Raw genomic sequence first — 10,924 nt, forward strand, 5'->3', positions numbered from 1 at the left:
TTACACTCAAATGTGACAGAAAAAAACAACAACTACATTGACAACTGAAACTGAAGAAGTAGTTTTGTCCTGCAAAATTGTTATGTTTATTTTATTCATCAACAGTTTTAGTTGACTTTTGCCTGGCACTCTTTCTGTCTGTTCATTTTATTAAGGTGCTATCAACAAGCCTCTTTTGTGAATCAGAACACCATTCTGTTTATGTATAAACACATTGCAAGTCATAAAACAGTGTAATATGAGCAGGAAAATTTCCTTTTCTCATTCCTATTTTCGCTGACAGAACAACCTGCAAATGTAACTAGGGTCTATAGAATCTAGGGGTGTGTAGTAAGACAATTTGTGCATGTGTGTCACTGAAAAACATCCATTTCTGTTGTTTTGTAAGAATGTAAAAGTTCTTGTTTTCTGTTATTTCCTCTCATCTTGCACTAAGCATCCAGATGTTTGGGGGAATAATGACTATGAAGAGGGAAGGAAAAATTCTCATTAAACTTCCTAAAATTTTGTGGATTAAGATACAGTCTTCTTTTTCAGCTGAGGGAGGCACATAAATCAAATTAGGTTTATAACTGCTTTTTTTTTTTTTTTTTTTTTTTTTTTTTTGCATTTTCAGGTGGCTGGAGACTGTAACAAAACTTATTTTCCATGTATTTGCTTTAGTATGCTAAATTCCCTCATTGCAGATAACACAAAGTCTCTTTCAAAAAAGCATCAGGAAAAAGAAATTCAAAAAGTCATTATTCAACTTCTGTTTTAGTCAATAGAACATGGCATCCATCCGCCATTTGTTCCATGATGCAGAATATTTGTGAAGTTCACAATCAAATGCCATGTTACTTTGGGCTCCCAGTTACCCAGTAAATGGATACAGGAAATAAGGAATAAAATGGGACAAAATGCTGCAACGGAACTAAATTTAAACTGAAAAACATCCTGTCTCTGACAGTTAGGATCATAGGGGAAAGATAAGACAGCAGCACAAAGAGCTACATAATATCTTTTTAAATTAAAAGCCATTTGTAAAATCAGTTGTAAGGAGTTCAGACCAATGTGAGCAACAGGAACAGAACATGAGGAAAAAACAAATATTTCTAGTCAAAACTGATGAAAATGTCTTTTGTTATAATATGAAAGACATTAGAGCCTATGGCATGATTCTACTTTCAGTTACACAATGAATAGAATAGAGATACGTCTTAACTAACTGCACAACATTGTAAAGATGAGGGTAATCAGAACCTAAAGATTCTCTAGACCAGCTGGGGCAAGCAACTGATGAATGAGGAGCCAATCTTACATAAACTTACAGAAGTGAAGATATTAGCAGCTGTCAAGTAATGACTGTCCATGCTTGTAATCATGATAGTTAGTGAGCTGGGTGTATTCATGTATGAAATGCAGCATACTTAGTATTCATCACTTCACTTTTCCTTATTATGTAATGGCCTAAGCTTAATTTCATCTGTCACATGCTAAAAAATTTTGTGATTGATTTTCTGTGGTTTCCTTTCCTTCCTTCCTTCCTTCCTCCCTTCCTTCCTCCCTTCCTTCCTTCCTTCCTTCCTTCCTTTCCTTCCTTCCTTCCTTTCTTCCTTTCCTTCCTTCCTTCCTTCCTTCCTTCCTTCCTTCCTGTCCTTCCTTCCATTGCTCCCTTCCTTCCATTCCTGTCTTCCTTCCTTCCTGCTTTTCTGCTTTCCTTCTTCCCTCTTCCTTCCTTTCCTTCCTTCCTTCTTCGTCTTCCTTCCTTCCTTCTTCCTTCCTTCCTTCCTTTCCTTCCTTTCCTTCTCCGTTCTTCCTTCTTCTTCTTCCTCTTCCTTCCTTCCTTCCTTCTTCCTGCCTTCCTTCCTTCCTCTTCCTTCCTTCCTTTCCTTCCTTCCGTCCTTCCTCCCTTCCTCGCCTTCCCTCCCCCCTCCCTCGGGCCTTCCCCTCCTCTCCTCCCTCCCTCCCCTCCCTCCCTCCCTCCCTTCCACTCCCTTAGAGATTCATCAGGAGGAGAGAAAATGAGATGTAGTGAAGGCAGTTATCTGAGGCATTAGATGCTCTGTATATTTTAGTTAAAAATATATACCAATGAGTCATTTGCTTGTAAATGTCTTTGGAATATTTTGCTTATTTCTATTTTGGTTGTAAGGAATGAAAGACTTGGTTGATGTGCTGTATTCTGGAATATATTCTCTCTTAAAATTACACTCCAAAATAATTTAGTTCATGTGCTCAAAGATAAACCCATGATGGAATCCAAAAATGCAATGAGGATAGATAACTTCAGGGAACATACTGTTCACCCTAGATAAAAGTTCAAAAAATTATACCTCTATTAATTCAAAACTGGCAGATATGGTGTCCAATATATAATAAAAAAATCTTTTGAGATACCTGATTAACACAAACCTTTACAAAAAAAGCAGATTTCTTTATTGTGCATATAAATGGATTTTTGAGACTGCCCATCTACATTTGGATTTTTATTGAATTTATTATATGAATTTTGTTTAACTACAGTGTTAGTAACAAGAGTTAAAAAGATTGTTTCCTCCTCTTTTGTCAGGTTATTAATGTAGTGAAGCTACTTGCCTACATTTTCTATTCTGAGAATGACTCAGAAGGAAACCGAGGGCCTGAAATTTTGATTTGAAAATATTGCCATTGTACTCTACAGAAGCTGTAGTTTGAGTCTTGACAGTCTGCCATTTCTGTTGGTGTTACACGGTGCCGTGCATCCCATTTGTCCCTGGGTATCCGCAGCTGGACCAGATGCCAGCACAACAAGGGAGTGTGTGGCAAAAGGCATTTTATTAAAACAAACAGACCCTTATATAACTTTTGGTATAGAACCTGCTAGAAAGTGGGCAGGGCTAATCCCGCCCATCATGAATATTAACTAAGGAGGAGGGACCTGTCCCGTCACATCCCGTGACCCCGCCTACCACCTAATACACTACATCTCCCCCTCCTTATGCTAAAGAACCTTTAACCCGTAACAATACGCAACCTATTAACAATCCCAGTTAACCTTTTAAAGTCTCTCATATGCCCTTTGTTGTTCCATTTTCTCCTCAAAAATTCCCGTCACCATGCGATGCATAAATCCCTGCAAGCATTGTATAATACACGGTGTGCAAATTAATAGTGCAAGAAGAACAATAAGTCCCATCACCAATACTTTTAGCAACTGTTTGAACCAAGGTCCGATGTTCCCAAACAGGCTTCCGAGCCAGTCTCCAAACGGATCGTCCACGACGCCGATCTTCTTGGTATGGTCTTGCATCCATGCTAGCTTCTTATGTAGCGATTCACTATGGTCACTCAAATTAAAACAACACATTCCCTCAACATCTTGGCATCCGTGCCCTTGTGCTAAAAGTAAAAAGTCTATGGCCGCTCTATTTTGAAGCACAGCATGTCTGATACTCTCTACATCTATAAGCAAGTCCGAAAGTAACTGAGAGGTAACATTAGCTTGTTTAACAGTCCAACAGGCCAGCCTTTCGATTTCTTTTTAGAGTGTGTGCAGCAGCAACCCCAGGAGTAAAGAAGGAAGCGAAAATTCTGGCTGTGGGTCCCCATAATCTTACATTGTCCCCGCAGTCAGACTCCAGAACATGTATGTCTCTTTTGGCTCGTGAATGGTTAAATGCTTTATAGATCTCAAAGATGCTAGGGGATAAGATAGTCAATTTCCCCAAATAACAAGGACCTCCTATTGGGTTCCTAGGAATTCCTTGCCAAGCACGATCCCCACAAATGAGAAATACCCCTGGTGGCAAGGCTTTTGCTGTACCATTATTCCATAATTCTCCCATAAACGAAAATGACCCCTTGGGGATAGGAAAAACACAACAACCTCTATTAAAAGACAACTCCTCGGATGGACCCATCCGTCCTGCTAATATTAACAACCCCCCCTATTGAAATGTTGTTATGGTTTTGCAATTTGGTTGGTGTTGGTATTCCACATCAGAACACCATGCCTCATAATGGGAGTAAAGGGGACAAGTTTTTTTTTCTGTGGGCTGCCTTAATGGGCATGTGGGGAGGGGCACCAGAAGGGAAGTGAGGAAGGGGACGGGGTTTTCACAGTTCCATCGGTGAGATTGGGGACTTGGTATTCTCTTTGTTGAAACTCTCTTGTTGTTGTTTAGTGTTATTAGGTTATTAAACTGCCATTCGTTCTCAGATCACCTTTTTTTTTCTCCCTTATTTTTTGTTAGACCTAATCGCAATCTCCCTTCCCTTCCCCTCTTCCGAAACGCACGTGGCCGGGCCGGGCCACGCCGCACTTTGCCGTACCGTGCCGTGAGAGAAAAGGGGGGGGGGGCTTTTGTTCCTGCTGCCCCGGGTTTGTGCCCACTGTCCCGGAGTGAGCTCTAGAGAGAACTCCGTGACAAATGTTTATAGGACAATCCCCAGAACGATAAGGCACCGAACCATTAGGGTAAAACCCACAATATCCTCCATCAATGTCGAAGGTCTTTTCATCACGGGGATACACAAGGGTATAGGGGATGGTTTGATTAGTTTTCGGATCCCAATAGGGGCCCTCTGGGCCAAGAAGTTGCTGCCTAGTCAGAGACAACCTCTTCATTGAGCCGAAAATCATGCACCCAGGGGACAACCATCGAGAACTATTCTTATCCCAAGTATCATTTGGCACCATTTGCGAGCCGAGTAAGTCCAATTGCTGGGGCTCCTCGGGAAGGGAGATATTTAATCTACAGATGGTACAAGCCATTTTCTTTCCAAGATAATATACTGAATCGTTTCCCAGCCACCTCCAAGTCCTTTCCAACCCACTGCAGAACCGCAAGCAACCACCCTCTTCCCCAAGGTAACCCACAAATGCCAAGTCATCCCATTCTGGGACCCCTATGAGACATGTCTGGAAGGGCGACGTAGCTGACTGCAACGCAAGGCAAAACTCTGAGGTCCCTGTACGATTGGCCCACGTGACCCAAAGATTTTTAGGTTGCTTAAGTAAATGGATACCCCCTACTGGTGACCAAAATAAACAGACAATACACACAAACATTAACATAGTTACTTTTGTTGACAGCAAAGGTTGTTTCTCAGGGTCCTCATGTTCTCCCTTCTTTGGTATCCACCAAGGAGTTTTCCTGGGTTTTTTCTGTTCTGAGTTCTCCGGTCTCTTCGGCCGCCCAATCAGCAAGTCCTATGAAAAAATACTCAGCTCTTGTTACTTCCTTAGCCTTCCTGTTTTGTGTAGCCAATTCTGGTTTAACTTGACGTGAGGGTACCCATTGGACATCCCCAGTCTCATTATTCTTGACCGCTGCAAAGCCCCTGCCCCATACTAGTATTGTCCAACCTGACTCCCAGGATCCACTTTCAGTTTTGATTTTCACCGGTGGGCCCTCCTGAATGATTCTTGGTTGCCAATGCTTTTGAGTGGGGGTTCTCGTGCTCTCTCCCCGCTCAAAATGATTTAAAGCATATAATGCTCGAGCTAAAATTTCACCCTGCTGTGCAACCGGGATTCTACCCGTATATCCTTCCCCCTCCCCAATCACCCGGATCTTTTCTTTGAGGAGGCGATTAGCTCTTTCCACAATCGCTTGGCCCTGGGAATTTCCCGGGATGCCTGTTGTGTGTGTAATATTCCAACGAGCCAGCCACTCCTTGGTTGACCGTGATATAAAGCATGATCCATTATCTGTCTTAATGTGGCGTGGCATTCCCATAACAGCGATAGCCGTAGCCCAATGATGTTGAGCAGCTGTGGAGTTGGCACGAGCATGCTGCGTGGCTACAAGTATTGAAGAGGAGGTATCGACCGTAACTGCAAGCCACTGGCGGGGTGCCATTCTTGGTTCTAAGGTGAAGTCCATCTGCCAGACTTCTAACAGAACGAGACCCTGTGGGTTAACGCCAGCCCCCAAGGCAGGCGCCGAATTACAATGCGGACACGTCTGTACCACCTCCCTAGCCAAGGTAATCGGGATGGAACATGTCCGTGCCAGTGCCCTGGCCCCTAAATGTAAGGCCGCATGAAGGTCTCGGGCCTCCCGAAGGGTGAAAATGTGACCCCCGGCTGCTCTATCTGCCACCTCATTGCCCACTGTAAAAAACCCTGGGACATCAGAGTGACTTCGCACATGGAGGATGGCCACCGGGTCAGCCCGGTAAACCAAGGCATCCTCTAATAAAACTACAGGGTAGTCCCTCCTTCCCCATGTGCAGCAGTAACCTCGCAACAAAAGCAGAATCTGTAACAATATTGCAAGGGTCAGAGGGGTACAATCTCAAGGCGACCTCCACAGCCCTGGCTTCCAGCATCTGGACACTCAGTGTGAGATCTGTGAAGGTATTGCGGTCCCAAGACCCATCAGGTGCTCGCCAAATCACCACCCCCTGACAAGTACTGGAGGAAGCGTCAGTAAACAAGGTTGGGCCCTCAACGGGAGTGTCCAAGACTCTGGTGCGCAGGGAAATTTGTAGGGGTCGGGCAAGGTCAAAAATGGGCAACGAATCAGAATAACAGAATTTTCCCGCAAAATCATAAACAGCAAGGGAAACCTCATCTGAGAGTGGCTGAACATTCCGGAAGGCCACAGGTAGGTATATGACGTTCAAATCCTTGCCGAACGCCCTAACTGCCGCAAGCTGTGCTTTTCATAACAGGATTGATAATTGTTCTAACCACGGAGTGAAGGCCCTGGCTGGGCAGAAAACAACCAGAAAAGTGGACGGGCTTTAGAGCCCAATGTCTGTCCAATCACGGCAGCTGAGCCATGCTGACACCTGGTCACCGCCACTTCCAGCGGACTATCTGGGAGCCATCGTGAAAGCGTGTTACTAGCACTAGCGGACAAGATCTCTTTCCAGGCTTGTTGCATGCCTTCTGTCCACTCTCTAGGCTCCTGAGGATCAGATCCTTTCAATTGATCATAAAAGGGCTTCATGAGTCTGGGGGGAATACCTATAGCATTCCTAATCCATTGCAATGCTCCCACAAGTTTTTGAACACAACGTAGCAATACGCGGTTCGATCTCTAATCCTTCAGGAAGAACCGTGGAGGGACCAATCTTATGTCCCAAGAATTCAATACCTGGTTCCCTCTGTATTTTTTCTTGGGAGATGACAAAGCCAGCAGAAGTCAAGGAGTCCATCACTTGAGAGGCTAAATTCTCCAATTGCTTATGATCCGGCGCTGCAAGCAAAAGATCACCCATTAGGGCGACCTGACAGTTTGGAGTAACCTGCCTAACAGGCTCAATGACCCTGCTCACCACAAGCTGGCAAATAGTAGGTGAGCAGACCATCCCCTGAGGCAAAACCTTCCACTGATATCTCTGGACTGGCTCCAAGTTATTCACCACCGGGACCGTAAACGCAAAAGCTTCCCGGTCCTGCTCAGCGAGAGGGATAGAAAAGAAACAATCTTTAAGATCAATGACCATCAGCGGCCACGTTTCTGGGATGGCTGACAGCAAGGGTCCTCCTTGTTGGACAGAACCAAAGGGGGTTATCTGGGCATTAACTGCCCTAAGATCATGTAGGAGCCAAAAGGCACCTGAGGCTTTACGAATAACAAAGACAGGCGTATTCCAATTACTGAGTGAGGGTTCTATATGGCCTGCTGCAAGTTCTCTGGAAACAAGCTGTATGAGCGCTGCCAATTTTTTAGCAGGAATGGGCCACTGATCCACCCAAACAGGAGATGTATCCTGTTTCCAACGCAGCGGAATCGCATGCTGCAGCGCCAAGTGGTGGACAGTGGCCCTTAGGATAAATTTGTCAACTGAAAACCAAATTTCTGTAAAACGTCCATCCCAGTGATTGAACCTGCCACCAGAGCAACAGTAGGCATAATAAACACGATCTTCTCAATAGTACCATCCCTAGCTAGCAACATAAGCTCAACTGAGAACCGGGATTTACTAGTGGGTACTTCTACTTCTGCACCCCCAACCCCTGTTATTGTGTTACTTTGCTTGATTCTCGGCCATTCTCTTGGCCAATCTGATTCTGCGATCACCGTAACATCCGCACCCGAATCAAGCAAAGCGGTGAAAAGAATGGACTTTGGGCCTACAACTGCAGCTCCGGGGTCAATGGCCATCATGAGGCGGGCGATAGGCCGATCGAGAAGGTCCTCCGTCACAGCCACGAAGGGATGACAGGGCCCTGTTGTTCTGGAAAGGTCCCCTGGGTGGCAAGATGCTGCCCCAGAAGTTGGCTTGAGGGGGCCCCCTGGGCTGCAGGTTGCTGCCCAAGAAATTGGCTTGGGAGGTCCCCCGGGCTATAGGGACCCTCCCCCTCCCGTTTCCCTGAAGCAGGTTTTTAAGTTTTCGACACTTATGTGCCCCATGACCTGCAGTGCCACAGAACTGGCACCCTTCCCCCGGAGCATTTTTCTTTGGACACTGTGCTTTAAAGTGTCCTGTCTGGCCACATTTAAAGCATGGGCCTTTGTCCGTTTGTGGTCCTGACTGGGCTGCAGCTATCACCGATGCGGCCATTTCTTGGCATGACGCAGCCATGCCCTGTACTGCCGCCACAAGACCTTCCGCATGCAGCGGAGTGCTCTTTTGATGGTCTAGAACATACTTGATAACCTCCCCAGGAGTTGTTAAGTCTCCCGGCGCTGCCCTAATAATTTGCTGGACGTCTGGCAGCGATTTTTGTTTAAGGCAATCAATAATCACAAGAGAGTGGACCTCTTTAGGTAAATCTGAACCCTCGACCGCGCGAATCAGCTGATTCGCAAAGTCAGGGAAGGGTTCGCTTGGCCCCTGTTTGATGTCTGTCCTGGATGTCTGTCCAGATGGCTCTGCAACCTTAGCCACTGCTCTCAACGCCTGGAGGGCTGCGGTCATGAGTGCAGCCACCTCCCCCGCTATCAATTCAGCTGCCTGACCTTCCGGGGATCCCACCATGCCATCTGCCAACCCTTGAAGGCGAGCGAGGGTAGTCCGCTCTTTTTTGCCACGCCCACGGTTAGCTGGGTGGGCTGGGTCACACGTTGCCTCTGCGACAATAGTTCTAAGCTGGCAGTTCCACTCATCTTGCCAGAGCATGTACTGTGCAGGCTTGAGGATAACATGCATCAGGTTCTCAACATCATATGGTAGCAAATTGGAGGCCATAAGAGCCTCAACAGCTGACATCGTGACCAGCGACCGCAATCCTTTATCCTTTACTAGCCCTGCCAGGCGAGTAATCGCCTTGGTGTCCAAGGGGGTCCAAGCTGGTCCCCCATTTTTAACCACCAGGGGAAGGGCAAGTGTGGGTACGCCCGCGTTAGTGGCCTGAAGATCCTCCCTAGCCCTTGCCCAATCGGTGAATGTGGGCGGGCCCCGTCGAGTAGGGCCAGCCCCTTTTCCCGGATCGGCTGACAAGGCGAGCTCGCCGATCGCCTGGGTGGGCGGGTCCAAACTAACTGGTAACATTACAAAACCACGCCCCTGCTCTGGCTCCGGGGCCGGTTGTCCGGGTAACAAGGCGCCGACAAAACCACGCCCCTGCTCTGGCTCCGGGGCCGGTTGTCTGGGTAACAAGGCGGGTCAGCGCTCCACCTCCCCCGCGCTTCCCCCCAGGCACCCCGCGCTTCCCCCCAGGTTCTTTTCAATGTCCCCGCCTCCCCCCCCGGCGTCTTGTAGGGAAGGATATAGGGTATGGGCTGGATAAGGGGGTGGAGGGTGGTTAACGGTCCGGGACAGAAGTGGCGGTGAAGGCTGGTGCTGCACGAGGGATCGAGCAACTTCTGTGGACGTGCCGCTTCTCGAAGTACAGGGCGGAGCCGATGGAGTCAACGCTGTCCCCTCCACAGTTGAGCCTGCAGAGAGAACAGAGCCGCCCCCCCCCGGGCCCCGACCCCAAGGAACTGCACCCCCCCGGATCAATCCCCAAGAGATCCTTAGCCCGCTGGTTAGCCAGTTTTTCATCGCGGGCGGCTTTCAGTGCTCCCAATACCAACCCCCAGGTTTTAAACTCTGAGGTTTTTTGGGTAGTGAGGGCTCGGTGAGATAGCGCTGAGGTAATGCCCTCCCAGTTATCCGGCTCATAAATGTCCGAGGGTGTCGCCAGCAACCCCTCCCTCTCCAATAAAACAAGAAGGGAAGTAAGCTCCTTCTTAGAAGGGGCGTGTTTAGGGAAGAGAGATTTGCAGAAGGAAAAGAGTACCTTTTGACAGCTTCCATTGCGCCACCGACTCAGTCGGCACCCGGTGATATAGTCCCAACGGAGGGGAATGGCCACTTCCCCCCCGACCTGGGCTTCTGCCACTCCGCGACGAAAAGGGAAAGGGGGTGTCGCTCCGCAGCAGGAACAAGCTGGTGGGGCAGCCGCACCCGGGACGTCGAGGGTCACCACTTGTTACACGGTGCCGTACGTCCCGTTTGTCCCCGGGAATCCGCAGATGGACCAGATGCCAACACAACAAGGGAGTGCGTGGCAAAAGGCATTTTATTAAAACAAACAGACCCTTATATAACTTTTGGTATAGAACCTGCTAGAAAGTGGGCGGGGCTAATCCCACCCATCATGAATATTAACTAAGGAGGAGGGACCTGTCCGTCACATCCCGTGACCCCGCCTACCGCCTAATACACTACATGTTGGTGATTTAATTTCCCCACTTAGATCACATTTCTTTTGATCTGCCTAGTTTTATAACCAAGTTTTGCTTCCTAATTTTACTTCCTAAAATAAAAGTTTACTTCCATTTCCTGGAAAGTGGTCAGTAGATATAAAAAATGATTTTAGAACATTAAAACTTCAATATCTAGGAAGCTATACCAGGTTTTCTGGATTTCATTTTCAGCTTAATTATTTTGAGGTTGCAATCTTGCCTTGTCACTCATATCTATTGACTTCTTTTCTATTTAATTTGCATGGAAAGTAGATATACTTTATTGATAATCTTATTTTATTTGGAAAACATTTTACTGTTCTACAACA

At 46.9% G+C, this 10,924-nt stretch overlaps 2 protein-coding genes across 2 annotated transcripts; both read right to left on the minus strand.

The window, feature by feature from the left end:
- Nucleotides 1-2,025: 2,025 nt before the first annotated feature.
- On the minus strand, nucleotides 2,026-9,544 carry LOC107306240. The gene is given in 6 exon segments (XM_015849195.2): nucleotides 2,026-3,502; nucleotides 3,504-3,908; nucleotides 4,450-4,565; nucleotides 5,330-6,227; nucleotides 7,252-7,463; nucleotides 8,082-9,544. Coding segments are annotated over 6 exon segments (3,447 nt in total). The 5' UTR covers nucleotides 9,415-9,544; the 3' UTR covers nucleotides 2,026-3,019.
- A 38-nt stretch (nucleotides 9,545-9,582) lies between these two features.
- Nucleotides 9,583-10,339, minus strand: LOC107306226 (the record flags this gene model as incomplete). The annotated part of the gene is made up of 1 exon (XM_032441423.1): nucleotides 9,583-10,339. A coding segment is annotated over one exon (672 nt), but the record flags the coding sequence as incomplete, so codon positions are not given.
- Between the last annotated feature and the right edge of the window lie 585 nt (nucleotides 10,340-10,924).

This window comes from Coturnix japonica, chromosome Z (assembly GCF_001577835.2).
Source record: "Coturnix japonica isolate 7356 chromosome Z, Coturnix japonica 2.1, whole genome shotgun sequence".
Lineage (NCBI taxonomy): Eukaryota > Metazoa > Chordata > Aves > Galliformes > Phasianidae > Coturnix > Coturnix japonica.